Source organism: Urocampus carinirostris, chromosome 3, assembly GCF_059441175.1.
Source record: "Urocampus carinirostris isolate Australia breed hairy pipefish chromosome 3, RoL_Ucar_1.0, whole genome shotgun sequence".
Lineage (NCBI taxonomy): Eukaryota > Metazoa > Chordata > Actinopteri > Syngnathiformes > Syngnathidae > Urocampus > Urocampus carinirostris.
In genome coordinates this window covers 6,294,613-6,311,967 of record NC_142351.1, presented here as the reverse complement: position 1 = coordinate 6,311,967, position 17,355 = coordinate 6,294,613, and the positions used below count along the sequence as shown (strand labels likewise).

The 17,355-nt window shown below is 44.2% G+C and overlaps 1 protein-coding gene across 6 annotated transcripts in view; it reads left to right on the top strand.

The window, feature by feature from the left end:
- The window catches only part of mcf2la (mcf.2 cell line derived transforming sequence-like a), a 126,646-nt gene that overhangs the window by 59,484 nt on the left and 49,807 nt on the right, over positions 1-17,355 (top strand). For 5 of the 6 annotated variants that reach the window (XM_088330492.1, XM_088330493.1, XM_088330491.1 and 2 more), the window contains 4 exons: positions 179-293; positions 3,560-3,650; positions 12,316-12,429; positions 16,008-16,124. In XM_088330492.1, coding sequence (XP_088186618.1) covers positions 179-293; positions 3,560-3,650; positions 12,316-12,429; positions 16,008-16,124 — 437 coding nt within the window. Of the gene's footprint in view, positions 1-178; positions 294-3,559; positions 3,651-12,315; positions 12,430-15,995; positions 16,125-17,355 lie in introns of those variants that run through there. The other variant, XM_088330494.1, reaches the window with a different exon arrangement.

Below are 17,355 nucleotides of genomic sequence, written 5' to 3'. Positions count from 1 at the left end.
TCCCTGTGGTGTGTCTTGGGCAAGTACAGCCTGATGGCGCCCAACCCCCTCCAGGCCAACATTTAAAAATGCTTATTTCCCAGGTTTCTGTCCAACCAAGACGAGAAACACAACGCCTTTGGTCTCTGTGGTTCATTCAGCATGCAACTCTGACTGATTCCACCCTCTTCTCACCAAGGGGGCCGCGGGATGGACGGGAGCCCCATCATAATCTTCCCAGAGTTCCCAACTTTCAGCCTACTTGAAGAAGACGAGATCAAAAATGTCCTCCACTACCTCACCGCCGTGCCCAGGTCAGTTTCTATGTTGCCAGGAACAGGGTTGGGTAGGGTTACTTTAAATGGATTACTTTTAATGACTTTGGATTACTCCAATACAATAATAAATATGCTAATAAAAGACAAAAGAAACTAATTATGAATAAAATCACAAAATTTTGTTCAGGCTTTATTTGATGTTCGTTTTGCCGGAGATCAAAGAGATCAAAGCCAGGAGAGAAAGCTTACCACGTGTTGTGAGTCATCATTTGATTCATATTGAGTTTCTTTGGTCTTTTATTAGCATATTTGGTCTTGGAGTAATCCAAAAGTCATTGAAAGTAATCCAGTTCAAGTAACCCTACCCAACCCTGGTTTTGCCGGAGATCAAAGAGATCAAAGCCAGGAGAGAAAGCTTACCACGTGTTGTGAGTCATCATTTGATTCATATTGAGTTTCCTTTGTCCTTTATTAGCATATATGGTATTGGAGTCATCCAAAAGTCATTGAAAGTAATCCAGTTAAAGTAACCCTACCCAACCCTGGTTTTGCCGGAGATCAAAGAGATCAAAGCCAGGAGAGAAAGCTTACCACGTGTTGTGAGTCATCATTTGATTCATATTTAGTTTCTTTGGTCTTTTATTAGCATATTTGGTATTGGAGTAATCCAAAAGTCATTAAAAGTAATCCAGTTAAAGTAACCCTACCCAACTCTGGTTTTGCCGGAGATCAAAGAGATCAAAGCCAGGAGAGAAAGCTTACCACGTGTTGTGAGTCATCATTTGATTCATATTTAGTTTCTTTGGTCTTTTCTTAGCATATTTGGTATTGGAGTAATCCAAAAGTCATTGAAAGTAATCAGGTTAAAGTAACCCTACCCAACCCTGGTTTTGCCGGAGATCAAAGAGATCAAAGCCAGGAGAGAAAGCTTACTACGTGTTGTGAGTCATCATTTGATTCATATTTAGTTTCTTTTGTCTTTTATTAGCATATTTGGTATTGGAGTAATCCAAAAGTCATTGAAAGTAATCCAGTTAAAGTAACCCTACCCAACCCTGGTTTTGCCGGAGATCAAAGAGATCAAAGCCAGGAGAGAAAGCTTACCACGTGTTGTGAGTCATCATTTGATTCATATTTAGTTTATTTGGTCAATTATTAGCATATTTGGTATTGGAGTAATCCAAAAGTCATTGAAAGTAATCAAGTTAAAGTAACCCTACCCAAACCTGGTTTTGCCGGAGATCAAAGCCAGGAGAGAAAGCTTACCACGTGTTGTGAGTCATCATTTTATTCATATTTAGTTTCTTTGGTCAATTATTAGCATATTTGGTATTGGAGTAATCCAAAAGTCATTGAAAGTAATCAAGTTAAAGTAACCCTACCCAACCCTGGTTTTGCCGGAGATCAAAGAGATCAAAGCCAGGAGAGAAAGCTTACTACGTGTTGTGAGTCATCATTTGATTCATATTTAGTTTCTTTTGTCTTTTATTAGCATATTTGGTATTGGAGTCATCCAAAAGTCATTGAAAGTAATCCAGTTAAAGTAACCCTACCCAACCCTGGTTTTGCCAGAGATCAAAGCCAGGAGAGAAAGCTTACCACGTGTTGTGAGTCATCATTTGATTCATATTTAGTTTTTTGGTCTTTTATTAGCATATTTGGTATTGGAGTAATCCAAAAGTCATTGAAAGTAATTAAGTTAAAGTAACCCTACCCAAGCCTGGCCAGGAATACCATTTAACACCAACAGATGGCAGCAAACAAGGGTGCTGCCTGAGGGATGACGTCACTGTTTAAAAATAGAAATGAGGGTTGATTTAAAGAGGAAGGGAATAACTATTAAGATAATTATGAGTAGAAAAAACAATAACCACGGAAGCTACATGAACGCTTACAAAATACTCAACCGTGTCCTTTCCCTTTGTCGCCTTTCTATGCTTCGGTTTTCCCCCCCCTGCGGCTATTGCTCCCCATCCCCTCCGGATCCCCTTCCCTTCTCCCACTCGCTGTCTGGACCCAACCACCGAGAGCGTCGATTGGCCGCGGGAGAACAGTATCACGCAGGGCTCCTTCCTCATTGGCTGAGGATGAGATGCTGCGGGAGGAGGAGGGGGATGCTCTTGAAGGACGAGAACAGTCCCTTCTCTCGTTCGATGCGGGATGGAAACGGAATCAATGGATAGATACACTTGATGCCGGGATATTCGGCTTGGATTTGAGTATTCCGACTTCCGACCGAGGACCGGAATGACGCGGATTATTTGGATTTGTATCCAGGTTGGGATGGATTGAAGATATCTTGCTGCTGCATCCGCCAGGTAGCATGTTGCTAAGATGAATGTCTGCATGTACTCCTTTCAAAATGGGACCGGGTGATTCTTATTAGATTACAATCATTTTAACAGTAGTTTAAGAATGGTGTGTTGTTCATCCCCGTTTGTCTACCCGAACTACTGTCACCCCGTACGCATGGTTACGCAGTACCGATACTTGCATTATCTTGATGAGATTCCTTTGAGCGTGGCGGCGTAGTGGTTAGCACGCGTGCGAGTTCTGAGGTCATGGGTTCAAATCCAGCTGCCGACCTTCCTGTGCGGGGTTTGCATGTTCTCCCCGGGCATTCCGGTTTCCTCCCACATTCCAAAAACATGCATGTCAGGTTAATTGGCCTGAATTGTCTGTCCCTGGGACTGGCTGGCAACCAGCTCAGGGTGTCCACTGCCCACTGCCCGAAGATAGTTGGGATGCGCTCCAGCACCCCCGTGACCCTACTGTGGATAAGCAGTGCAGATAATGGATGTACCTTTCACATGTTAGACTATGCTAACCGCACCACGGAAAAATGACCACAGGACTGGATACAGACAAGCTCATTTGGCTTGGGAAGAGTCCATCATTTTATGTTCTATCCTGTCCTCAGAATATCTTCGCACACCTTTAGCCAACTAGCCAACTAGCCTATTTTTTTGCAGGTGGTCTTTAGACTAGAGTAGTCCAAAAGGAAGGTAATTGTCCTGTATTGTCTGTCCCTGTGTGCCCTGAGACTGGCTGGCAACCAGTTCAGGGTGTCCCCTGCCCACTGCCTGAAAATAGTTGGGATGTGCTCCAGTACCCCCGTGGCCCTACTGAGGATAAGCGGTGCGGATAATGGATGGATGGATTCCTTTGAAAGGGATGAGTACACAAGAAATGGAGCCGGTCTTACAATTTTGGGGGCTGGGGTCTCAATCGGTGATAATTGTACGAAAATTTGGAGATAATTGATCGAAGGTTGACAAAAAACCTGGTTTTCTGTCCCGCAGCATCGCCTCATCCGGACTAGGATTCATTCTGGTCATCGACAGGAGACTGGACCGATGGGCCGCTGTAAGAGCTACCCTGCTTCGAATCGCGGTAAGAAGCTCTATGCTATAAAAACGGTGGTTTGCGAAAGTATTTGGCCCCCTCGGACTTTGAGATTTTGCCACATTTCGGACTTCAAACATCAAGATATCCATACGTGTGTAATCAAGTCTCTGTGTAAATGCACTGTGATAGTCTCAGAGGTCTGTTTAAAGCGCAGAGAGCATCACGGAGAACGAGGAACACACCAGGCAGGTCTGAGATAGTTTTGTGGAGAAAGTGCTCTGAAGTGGAACACACTTTGTTGGATATTTTAAACGTTTTTAACAAATAAAAAACAGAAAAGTACTTTCAGTGCTGCAAACTCCTTCCAGAAGTTTGAATGATTCAATGTTGATCTAAATGGCTAACGATGATAAATGGAATCCACCTGTGTGTCATCAAGTCTCTGTATAAATGCACCTGCATTGTGGTAGTCTCAGAGGTCTGTTTAAAGTGCAGAGAGCATCACGTAGAACGAGGAACACACCAGGCAGGTCTGAGATAGTGTTGTGGAGAAAGTGCTCTGAAGTGGAACACACTTTGTTGGATATTTTAAACTTTTTTTAACCAATAAAAAACAGAAAAGTACTTTCAGTGCTGCAAACTCCTTCCAGAAGTTTGAATGATTCAATGTTGATCTAAATGGCTAACGATGATAAATGGAATCCACCTGTGTGTCATCAAGTCTCTGTATAAATGCACCTGCATTGTGGTAGTCTCAGAGGTCTGTTTAAAGCGCATAGAGCATCACGGTGAACGAGGAACACACCAGGCAGGTCTGAGATAGTGTTGTGGAGAAGGTGCTCTGGTCATATAAGTGGGACCCAATCATGAAGTGGAACACACTTTATAGGATATTTTAAACTTTTTTACTAAATAAAAAATGAAAAAATTGGTTTGCAAAATTATTCAGCCCCTGTACTTTCAGTCCGGCAAACTCCGTCCAGAAGTTCAGTGAGGATCTCTCATGATTCAATGTTGATCTAAAAGGCTAACGATGATAAATGGAATCCACCTGTGTGTAATCAAGTTTCTGTATGAATGCACCGGCACTGTGATAGTCTCAGAGGTCTGTTTAAAGCGCAGAGAGCATCATGAAGAATAAGGAACACACCAGGCAGGTCGGAGATACTGTTGTAGAAAAGGTGCTCCACATGGGTGGCTTGTTACACAGCTAAAGCAGTAGGCCGAACTTTTCTCTCCCGTTGCCGCATCAGTCTCTTCCCGGACCCAATAACTATCCCCAGAGCACCTGGTGGTGATCAGCATTTCTTCTAATTACACCTGATTTTCCTCAGAGTCCGATTGAAATGTAATGAGCTGTTAGAAAACTGTGGTCAGGAGCAAAAACAGGTCGTAGCCAGAGACAGACAGGAGCAAAAACGGGACAGGTGGGAGTCAGAAAGTCGAAAAAGGCTTGCTTAGCATTCACTGAGGTTCACAGACTGACTGACAAACTCAGTCCAGAATACTAGCTATTGCTGTGCTTCACAGTTTGTTTTGGTTGGACACATTGACTCATGTGCGCCTGCCCTGCTCTTTGATTGAAAGAATACACCAGCCAATCACAGTCATACACACACAGAGCCCTATGAAACCCGCCCCCGGGATAGCATTTGCTGTGTGTTGTTTGCCGAGTATCGAAACCGCGAAAAGTAAACAGCTGGTATCTAGGACTGTCTGAGAAAATTCAACTGAAATATTGCAAATTGATAGTGTTTTGATATTGCTGATTAGAAAATAATTGTTTTATTTTTTCGTCTTTCTAAATGTTTTACATTGTTTGCTGTATTTACACTTTGACTTTATTTTGAAAATATTGTGCTTTGAAAGGTTTTTTTTTATGTTGACTCAGTTCAGGTTTTAAGTGCAATATCCCGGTTGTGATATAGATACTTCATATGACAGGTCGATTTTTAATTCTTTTACATTCATTCGTTTTTGTATTGTGTCAGGACAGGAACGGAAACAGGACCCACTTGCGTGACGTTTACCACAAGTTTTATTGAAAGAGAGAGGAAGGGCTGTGCCCACGATCCGGTTTTCGCTCTTATTTTGTTAGTATTTCTGTAGTCCAATTTTTGTTGATGTTCAATCGTTTTGTAGTATTACTGTAGTTTTATTTTTGTACTATTTCTGCAGTAGTCTTTTCTGTAGTATTTTCATAGTAGTAAATTCTTTAGTATTTTTGCTGTATTACAATAGCAGATTTTTTTGTATGTCTGTCGTATTTTTGTAGTCATACAGTGCTTTAATGATTTGACGGTTGCCATGGCGCCCAATTGGCCCCGCCCTGGTGGCGCCAGCTGCGGCTCGTTGCCAGATTGGCTTTCCGTCTATATAGGCTCAGTGCGCTCACTCTTCCTTTGTCAGTCCGTCAACGATCCTCTGCCCTGCAAGATACATTTTTTTGTTGTATGTCTGTAGGATTTTTGTAGTATTACAGTACTTTCATGATTTTATTGTATATTGTATATTTTGCCAACTTGGCCATCATCATTTTGTTGTATTTATAACGCAAAATATAATTATTATAGAGCTGATTACGGTGAAAATCCGAATATTTTATCTCGGATATAATGCAAGCCGTAATCGGCGGTATCAAAATAACAAAAAAATATTCCGTAGACTTTTTTCATTTATGTTCTGTAAATTCTGGACTTCAAACTGCTACTTTTTTGCTACAATTTAATACACTCAAATCTGGTTACTTTTATTTATTTTTTTCATTTCTATTGTATTTTTGAGGAAAACAGCGAGCTGCTCTTCTCCATAACTCGTGCACTTTAAAGACAAAAACACTGCGATGATGTCTGAAAACATATGCGAAAATGGTCAAAATATACTGTAAACTCCGGACTATAGAGCGCACCTGATTATAAGCCGCACCCACCACATTTTAAGAGGAAAACCGATTTTGTACTTACACAAGCCGCACCTGTATATAAGCCGCAAGCGCCCACATTGAAAAATGTAACACAAACACAAAGTTAACCCAAAACCGACTTCAAGTCCCGCAATTGAAACTAAATGTCCTTCATTAAAGTTCACAGTCCACAAATCACAGCCGGCCAAATGAACGGAAAATGATACCGGTACTTAAGGTTTAATGCAGACCTGCAGAGTCTGGGTCCCGTTGAAAGTAATCCAAGGAAAAAAGTGTATATTTCCAAATTATACATGGTTACACATACTTACAAAGAAAGACGGTACACCGAGAGAGTTTTCAAAGCTTTAATAATAATAACATAACTTTCATCCCAAACGGTGCCTGTGACAGGGCAGTTAATGGTAGCAACACGCTCGCAACACAGTAAACGGGTCTGTTAAAAAAACGTACCGTACTTGTAAAAATCACGGTAAACCGCCCTCATCTTCCTCATGTGCTGCGTCCTGTGCCTTTCTTTTTGCATTTTGCATGATGAGGGTATGTTTAAGCTATTTTAATTTGTGCACAAGTTGCAGTCTTCCTCGGCGCATATATATTCCACCGGTCTAAATCTCACCTTTTGTACTCAAGCGCCGCTGGCGGCCGTTAGAAAAATGACATAAATTGGCCGCATCACTGAATAAGCCGCAGGGTTGAACGTTTGGGAAAAAAGTAGCGGCTTGTAGTTCGGAATTTACGGTAATGACAATATGTATAACAGTAAATAGAACTGTCACAGTTGCCCATCGCCCTCTCTTGGCCTGTGACCTAATATATGATTTTACTTATTCTGAAAACCAAAATACTATAGAAATAGTACTACAGAAACATTACGTCCGTCTACGACCCGTTTTTGACCACGTCTGCTCTCCCGTCCTGGCTTACGTCCTCTTTTTGTCCCCGACTACATCTACTCTCCCGTTTTGGCTCACGACTCGCTTCCGACCCCGACCACGCTTTGCTCTTCCAGTCCCGGCTACCGACCCGTTTTTGATCCTGACCACGTCTGCTCTCCCGTCCTGGCTTACGACCTCTTTTTGTCCCCGACTACATCTACTCTCCCGTTTTGTCTCACGACTCGCTTCCGACCCCGACCACGCTTTGCTCTTCCAGTCCCGGCTACCGACCCGTTTTTGATCCTGACCACGTCTGCTCTCCCGTCCTGGCTTACGACCTCTTTTTGTCCCCGACTACATCTACTCTCCCGTTTTGTCTCACGACTCGCTTCCGACCCCGACCACGCTTTGCTCTTCCAGTCCCGGCTACCGACCCGTTTTTGATCCTGACCACGTCTGCTCTCCCGTCCTGGCTTACGACCTCTTTTTGTCCCCGACTACATCTACTCTCCCGTTTTGTCTCACGACTCGCTTCCGACCACGCTTTGCTCTTCCAGTCCCGGCTACCGACCCGTTTTTGATCCTGACCACGTCTGCTCTCCCGTCCTGGCTTACGACCTCTTTTTGTCCCCGACTACATCTACTCTCCCGTTTTCTCTCAGGACTCGCTTCCGACCCCGACCACGCTTTGCTCTTCCAGTCCCGGCTACCGACCCGTTTTTGATCCTGACCACGTCTGCTCTCCCGTCCTGGCTTACGACCTCTTTTTGTCCCCGACTACATCTACTCTCCCGTTTTGTCTCACGACTCGCTTCCGACCCCGACCACGCTTTGCTCTTCCAGTCCTGGCTACCGACCCGTTTTTGATCCTGACCACGTCTGCTCTCCCGTCCTGGCTTACGACCTCTTTTTGTCCCCGACTACATCTACTCTCCCGTTTTGTCTCACGACTCGCTTCCGACCACGCTTTGCTCTTCCAGTCCCGGCTACCGACCCGTTTTTGATCCTGACCACGTCTGCTCTCCCGTCCTGGCTTACGACCTCTTTTTGTCCCCGACTACATCTACTCTCCCGTTTTCTCTCAGGACTCGCTTCCGACCCCGACCACGCTTTGCTCTTCCAGTCCCGGCTACCGACCCGTTTTTGATCCTGACCACGTCTGCTCTCCCGTCCTGGCTTACGACCTCTTTTTGTCCCCGACTACATCTACTCTCCCGTTTTGTCTCACGACTCGCTTCCGACCCCGACCACGCTTTGCTCTTCCAGTCCTGGCTACCGACCCGTTTTTGATCCTGACCACGTCTGCTCTCCCGTCCTGGCTTACGACCTCTTTTTGTCCCCGACTACATCTACTCTCCCGTTTTGTCTCACGACTCGCTTCCGACCCCGACCACGCTTTGCTCTTCCAGTCCCGGCTACCGACTCGTTTTTTCGTCACCGCTTGCTCCCGAAGATCCACTTCCGTATTCGGATCACAATCGGAGGACGACTTGCTTCCCGCGCCTAGCGAACACCGGATCGTGGGCGGAACCCTTCCTCATTCCTTCAATTAAACTATTAAGAAAACGTTACGCGATTGGGTCTACCCTCTATGCTAGTGGTAACTGACGTATTTGTCGTCATCTTGCTGCTACGAGTCCCTGAAAAAGGCTTGGCTAAAAAATGCTTAAAAAAATGGTGCAGTTTAGTTACTCCGAGTCACTTTTTCACGCCGGTTTCTCGGTTGCACTACACGGTACAGCGACATCTAGTGGTCACACAATACATACTGTCCCTTTAAATTTGAGCATGCTGCTTTTTTTCTGTTGTCTGAAAATTTACAGTTAGTTACATGATCACAAACCATTTCATTTTGGTAGGATTCTGTGTCATTTAACGGGTATGTAGCAATTTCCCTAGTGAAGGTCTTTCCATCTCCCGTGAGGGGAAGCCATTGTGTATATAAATAGTCCACCGATTATTATATTTGGGAATTTGGTAGATATCTTTATCTGCATTTTGATTTATCCAACAATTTTTTTTAGGCTCAGATGCAGCCAAGCCTCTCTTCCTTTATCCTGCCCTTGTCACAGTTGCCATGGCACCCAATTGGCCCCGCCCGTGTAGCGCCAGCTGCAGCTTGTTGACAGATTAGCTCCCTGTCAGTATTTAAACTCTGTCCTGTCAGTCCCCTTTTGTCGGTCCGTCTGCGAATCTGTGTTTTTACACGGCAAGCCCTTTTTCGCCTGTCCTGCGTTTTTGCCCCTGTTTTTCTCCCGCTACGATCTGTTTGATCCGGACCACGTCTGCTCTCCCGTCCTGAATAACAATCCGTTTTTGATCTCGACCACGTCTACTCTCCTCTCCTGGCTGTCGACTGGTTTCCGATCCCGACCATGTTTTTGCTCTTCTATCCCGGCTACTGACCCGTTTTTTCCGTTCCCGCCATCGCTCGCCACGGAAGTCCCACTTCTGCGGTCAGAGCGACCTGCTTCCTGCGTACAGCAATCCCCGGATCGTGGGCGCAAAACCCTCCCTTAAAAAAAACTTGTGAGAAACGTCACACGAGTGGGTCCTGTTTCCATTCTGGTCCTGATAGCCCTCTGTCTCTGACGCTACCCGCCCAGTGCCTTCTGATTGGATAAGCAGCCAGGGGCGGAGCCACTGGAGCAGGAAGAAGTGGAGTCGAGTAAATAGAGGCCTCTCTGCTAAATGCCTGCGAGTGAAGACCGGTGATATTAGTGATATTTTAAAAAGTGGGTGGTAGGAAAGCGTGTGTGTGATGAAAAGATGAAGGCTAAAAAGTGTAGTTAACCTCTTTTAGGGAAGAACGTTCAAGTGGAGACTGATATATTAGCTCTTATCATAACAGTAGTTCGTTGATCAAGCGTTTGTGTTTGGGATTGAGAGAGAGCATTAAAAGCAAGTTAAAGTGGAAGGCTGAGTGATTAGCTGTTATCATAACATGAGTTTGTCAATTCTGGCTCTAAAACAGGAGTTCCCACACTCCGTTGAAATGAGTTCCTGACCCCTGGTGTATGTCTTAGCTTGTCATGTCGGGAAAGATACGTCTCCCGGATGCTACTACAGTGGTTGGAGTCAAACTTTTGACCAAGTTTTAGTAAGATAAGATAGTAACAACTAGGGATAATAAGTCAAAAGTGATATCTGATTGGATTTTTTTTTTAAATAGTAAAAGAATAATGGTTAAAGTGTTTACCCTGTATTTATTCTTTATGGCAGTTCAGAAATTGGACCTGGTTCAAATCCCCTTTGTCCCAAAGATGGTACGGTGGGGGTCGGGGTCCTGGGGCTTGTGGATTAGCACTTGGTCGTCCTGCTCCCTGGAGACTGCAAGCATCATTTGCAGGATAAAATTTTTTTTTAAAAAAGATTAAATTTCTTATCATTTATTTATAATTGCCTTTGATCGTGTCTTTGAGTGTACTGGGACTGAGCAAGTGTTTTCAGGGATGTACTGGAAGGGTCTGCATTCGCATGCTGGGGGACAGAAATTGCATTGTCATGTTAATGAATAATGCCGCTGGGAATGAATTCGTTCTAATGAATTCCACTTGCCGATACTGTGATTCGTCTGTCAGTCTTTCACGTATGTTGTAACATTTAGATCTTCTCTGCAAAATGATAAATGTAGTAGTGGCGGTCAATGTTCCCTCTAAACTGTGCGAAAGGAAAGTCAATCTGTGCATCAAAATCCAGGCTCAAAATTAATTTTGTAGCAAATTTGTCCAGAATTGCAATAAATGCGGGGAAAAAACAATGCAGGTGTTTTAAGCGCGGTCTTTTAAAGGCAATGTCGACACGAGGTTGAGAAAGATAAACAGGGTTGGGTAGGGTTACTTTAACTTGATTACTTTCAATTACTTTTGGATGACTCTGATGACTTTTTTTAAATTCTTTTAAAAAAAGACTCATTGTGTTTATTTTTTCCGAGCTGTTACTTTTTTTCATTTTGTTCTTCATATAATATTTGGTCATGTTGGGATTAAAGAAGCAAAAACAACCTGAAGAGCCGTTTAGGACCCGAAAGAGCCGGTTCCTTTGAGTGAGCCGAGCCGAAGGAGCCGGTTCTCGACAAACTCTACTAACTTTACTCAACTTCGTTCTACTTTGACTCGACTTCAAAATACCGCATTTAGGACACAACGCCGGGGGAACCCCTGTATTTTGACCTTCATGCACTGTAACTTTGACTTAAGTCGCTTCTTAATTAGTAATTTTGAGCCCTCATTTTTCTGCGCTGGCTAGATTTTTCTTGTGCGCTCAGAATGTGTGAGCAGTGCGCAGCTTAGAGGGAACACTGCTCCTCAACTATCTTCACATACACAAACTGATCCATGATCCCTGGTATGCAATGAATAGCCCCAACACCAGAGCAGGACAAACATTCCCAGACCATGATACTTGCAGCACCATGCTTCACAGTCTTCAACGCATACTGAGGTTTGAATTCAAAGTTTAGGGGTTGTCTCACACTCAGCGTGCCCATTATGAATGTTTCTTTTGTTATCTGAGAATCTACCCCATCTACCGGTGACTTGTCTGGCATGTAATAATAAAAACTAGGGGATATTTTTGAACTGCACTGTATATGTTCACGATTTACTCAAGATCTAATAATCATGTCTTGATAATTGCACAAAGAAAACTACAAATTGGATATGCAAATCACAGATATATTTGTGACTCCACAAAAAACACTATTCCCAACGGTACTTGAAAAATATGAAAAAATTGCCTTGAAGGTGCTTGAAAATGTGTACAAACCCCTGATTATAATTTAAGAAGGACCTGCAAATCATCAACTTCTGTTAACTGGCTTTATGTCATTTGGATACATAGAAAATATTATGAATGAAGTAATACTTTGTGGATAAACTCTAAGAATTATGATACTATTTTTTTCCAGGGCTCCTTCCCAGAGACCGTGAACTTGGTTTTGGTATTGCGTCCCACTACATTGCTGCAGCGGACCCTGTCGGACTTCCTCTTCAAATTCAACAAGGATGAGTTCAAGATGAAGGTGGGACGCTACTTTCTTCTGCTTCTTCTGCTTCTTCTTCTTCTTCTTCTGCTTCTTCTGCTTCTTCTTCTTCTTCTGCTTCTTCTTCTGCTTCTTCTTCTTCTTCTTCTTCTTCTGCTTCTTCTTCTTCTCCTGCTTCTTCTTCTGCTTCTTCTTCTTCTTCTGCTTCTTCTTCTGCTTCTGCTTCTTCTGCTTCTGCTTCTTCTTCTTCTGCCTCTTTTGCTTCTGCTTCTTCTGCTTCTGCTTCTTCTGCTTCTGCTTCTTCTGCTTCTTTTGCTTCTTTTGCTTCTTCTTCTGCTTCTTCTTCTGCTTCTTCTTCTGCTTCTTCTGCTTCTTCTGCTTCTTCTTCTTCTTCTGCTTCTTCTTCTGCTTCTTCTTCTGCCTCTGCTTCTTCTCCTGCTTCTGCTTCTCCTTCTGCTTCTTCTTCTGCTTCTTCTTCTGCTTCTTCTTCTGCTTCTGCTTCTGCTTCTGCTTCTTCTGCTTCTGCTTCTTCTGCTTCTGCTTCTTCTTCTTCTGCCTCTTCTTCTTCTGCCTCTTTTGCTTCTGCTTCTTGTGCTTCTGCTTCTTGTGCTTCTGCTTCTTCTTCTTCTGCTTCTTCTGCTTCTTCTTCTTCTGCTTGTTCTGCTTGTTCTGCTTGTTCTGCTTCTTCTGCTTCTTCTTCTTCTTCTTCTTCTGCTTCTTCTTCTTCTTCTGCTTCTTCTTCTGCTTCTTCTGCTTCTTCTGCTTCTTCTTCTATTCTTTTACTGTCACTCATCCAACTTCCTATATTGGACATTTCGTCATCCCCTTGCTAAATCATAATGAAACTGTGAAACAGTTCGACAAAGTAAAGTAGGTTGTAAAATCTTAGGAGCACGATTGACATGCTGCAATCCAATGAAATTCCAGAAGAGATCCGAAAAAAAGGGGTTGAAATCTACCAGCCATGAAAAGGTCTCAAAGTCATTCCCAAGGCTGTTGTCCTCTAGCGAACCACTGTCAGGGCATTATGCACACATGGAAAAAAACTGGGAACAGGGGCCAACCTTCCCAGGAGTCGACTAACTGAGATTACTCCAGGACTGCGATGACGGCTCATCCAGGAGGTTGCGAAGGAACTTCTAAAAACATCCAAGGAACTGAAAGCCTAGCTGGCCGTAGTTAAGGTCAGTTCATGACTCCTCTTCGAGAAAGACACCAGCCAAAAAAGTCATCCATGGGAGAGTTTCCATGTGAAAACCACTGCTGTTACAAAAGAACACCAAAAGTCTTCTCAGTTTTGCCAAAAAGCATCTTGATTATCCTCAAGAATTTTGGAGAACCTTTCTGTGGACTGATGAGTCAAAAAAAGCTTTTTGGAAGGTGTCCAACCTGGCGTAAAATGGCACAGCATTTGACAAAAAGAACATGATTCCTACAGTAAAGTATGGTGGTGGCTGTGTGATGGTCTGGGGCTGCTTTGCTACCTCAGGACTAGGACAACTTGCTGTGGTTGAGAGAATATCTTCTTTGTTTTCTTTTATCCTCACTGTTGAATGTGAAACTGGAGTGCCACGTCCAATTCCGTTGTCACAATATGTTCAACCCATTTTGTAACAATGACAATAAAGATATATTCTATTCTATTCTAATGAATTCTGGTATTTACCGGAAGATTCTGAAGGAAAACATCTGGCCATCCGTTGGTGCCCTCAAACTCAAGCAGGACATGAAGCAGGACATTAATCTTGTCATGATTTCTGATGTGACTCAGCTGTCCCCGCTCATTTGGCGCCAACTGCCGTGGGTTTTGATTGGCCCTCTGTCAGTATTTGAACCCAGTCCTGTTTGTCCCCTGTTGTCAGTCCGTCTGCGAACCTCAGTGAATACTAGGCAAGCCTTTTTTCGACCCTGACTCGCACCTGTCCCCGGCTTTGATCCGTTTTGATCCTGACCACGTCTGCTCGCCCGTCCCGGCTTTCGGCCTCTTTTTTTCCCCCGACGTCTTCTCTCCTATTTTGGCCTATGACTCACTTCCGACCCCGACCACGTCTTGCTCTCCCAGTCCTGGCTAAGTTGGCAAAATATACAATACTGTCATGATTACTGATGTGGCTCAGCTGTGCCAACCGCCGCATTTTTTGATTGGCTCCCTGTCACTGTTTGAACCCGGTCCTGTCAATCCCCTGTTGTCAGTCCGTCTGCGAACATCAGGGAATACTAGGCAAGCCTTTTTCGACCCTGACTCCCACCTGTCCCGTTTTTGCTACCGTCTGTCTCCGGCTACGACCTGTTTTGCTCCTGACCACGTCTATTCTCCCGTCCCGGCTTACGATCTCTTTTACGTCTACTCTCCCATTCTGGCTTTTGACTTGCTTCTGACCCCGACCACGTCTTGCTCTCCCAGTCCCGGCTACCGACCAGTTTTTCCGTCCCTGACACCGCCATCGCTCGCTACGGAAGGTCCACTTCCGTGTTTCGGATCACAATCAGAGTTCGAGAGCGACTTGCCTCCCGCGCCTAGCGAACACCGGATCGTGGGCGCAGCCCTTCCTCATTCCTTTAAGAAAACTTGTCAGAAACATAACGCAATTGGGTCCTGTTTCTGTTCTGGTCCATCTCTAAATGTTTAAAAAAAACAAAATGAAGGTTCTGGTGTGGCCGAGGAGAAGTCTGGATTTAGATCCAATTGAGATACTTTGGTGTGACCATGCTAGAAAACCGTCCAAAATGCCAGATTTGTAACAATTTTGCAAAGAAGAATGGGCCAAAATTTCCCATCCAAATACACTTCCCGTGTCTTGCGTAATCCCTTACAATTGGAGCATGTCCAGAAGCCGGAGAAGTTGTGTATAGTCCACGTATTATTTTATTTAACCAAATCAAAGAGTTGAACACATCGGATCTTTCTTCCTTGCCAATTACAATCGTGTGGAGAAAGAGAGCAACGGGGGCTCCCGGGTTGCCCACTTTTATGACACATGGCGATGAAATCTTCACGCCCCACGAACAAGCCTCTGGCTGATTGGTCCGCGCCGTCGTCGATGCAAATTTCCCAATAGTCCTTTGAAGCTTGGGAGAAGGGTGATTGGAAATTATTTGAATGCAACACAAACTTTTTCTTCTTTTTTCTGTGGTTTTTTTTCTTTCTTTTTTTTTAATTATTTTAAAAAAGTCTCATTGTGTTTATTTCATCGCCCTCCAGACAGAATGAGGCACGACACACACATTCTAACCCCCCAGGCGAGGTGATAAGTCACCGTTATCTGCATAGGCTGAAACCAAAGACACATTCCAAAGAAAAGCGGTTTACGACACCCTTCTTAAGAAATGCACTCAAGGCTGAGGTCAAAACTTAGGACAAGTATTTTTAAGTATAAGTGGAATTAAACAGCAAAAAAATAGTATATAACTTCATTAACTATTCAAAAGTGCATTTTTTATTTCCTTGGGTCGTCTCTGTGTGATTACAAAAGTTAGTTTGATGATCTGAAATTTTTGAAGAGGATTGATAGGAAGAGGCAAATACTTTTTACTGTAGTTGAGAGCACACCATTGACCATAAAGTGAATTATTGCATAGTTAATTCTTATATTCTCAAACGTTTTATGTCTTTGCAGGTGGTCATGCTGAGTTCGGTGACCGAACTCCATGCCTATATCGACCCAGGACAACTCACCACGGAATTGGGCGGGGACCAAGAGTACTGTCATGAAAGCTGGATTTCACATCGCACTGTAAGAACATGCATCATTTCCGCATAGTTTTATTTACTTCCTTTTTTCACCCAAAAATAAACAGAACACATTAATAGATGGTTTCACTGTACAATATTTTTTTCCTATTCAAAGCAATTTTTTTGTTATTTTTCCTTTTTTCTCTTTTATTTTTTGCTTCTTGTTCTTTTATTGTTTTTATTCTTTACTTTGTTCTCTTTTTTTCTTTTTCTTTTTTCCTTTTTTCCTCTTCTTTTTTTTTCTGGCTTTTTTTCACACCTTTTCTCACAACTTTAGGGAAAGGGCTGGCCCACGATCCGGTGTTCGCTGGACGCGGGAAGCAAGTCGCTCTCGTACTCGGATTGTGCTCCGAACGCGGAAGTGGAACTTCCGTAGCGAGCGATGGCAGTGTCAGGGGCAGAAAACGGGTCGGTAGCCGGGACAGGGAGAGCAAGGCGTGGTCTGGGTCGGAAGTGAGTCGTAAGCCAAAATAAGAGAGAAGACGTAGTCGGGGACAAAAAGAGGTCGAAAGCCGGGACGGGAGAGGAGACGTGGTTGAGATCAAAACGGGTCGTAGCCGGAGACAAACGGGAGCAAAAACGGGACAGGCGGTAACATGGAAGTCGATCTTCCCTAGCGAGTGATGGCGGTGTCGGGGACGGAAAAACGGGTCGTTAGCCGGGATGAGAGAGCAAGGCGTGGTCGGGGTCGGAAGTGAGCCGTAAGCCAAAATAGGAGAGAAGACGTAGTCGGGGACAAAAAGAGGTCGAAAGCCGGGACGGGAGAGGAGACGTGGTCGGGAGCAAAACAGGTCGTAGCCAGAGACGGACGGGAGCAAAAACGGGACAGGTGGGAACACGGAAATGGATCTTCCCTAACGAGCAATGGCGGTGTCAGGGACGGAAAAACTGGTCAGTAGCCGGGACAGGAGAGCAAGGCGTGGTCTGGGTCGGAAGTGAGTCGTAAGCCAAAATAAGAGAGAAGACATAGTCGGGGACAAAAAGAGGTTGAAAGCTGGGACGGGAGAGGAGACGTGGTCGGGATCAAAACAGGTCGTAGCTGGAGACAAACGGGAGCAAAAACTGGACAGGTGGGAGTCAGGGTCGAGATCAAAAATGGATTGTTATTCGGGGCGGGAGAGCAGACATGGTCGAGATCAAAACAGATCTTAGCAGGAGAACAACAGGAGCAAAAAACGGGACAGGCAAAAAAGGGCTTGCCGTGTAAAAAGCAAGTCGAAAGCCAGAACGGG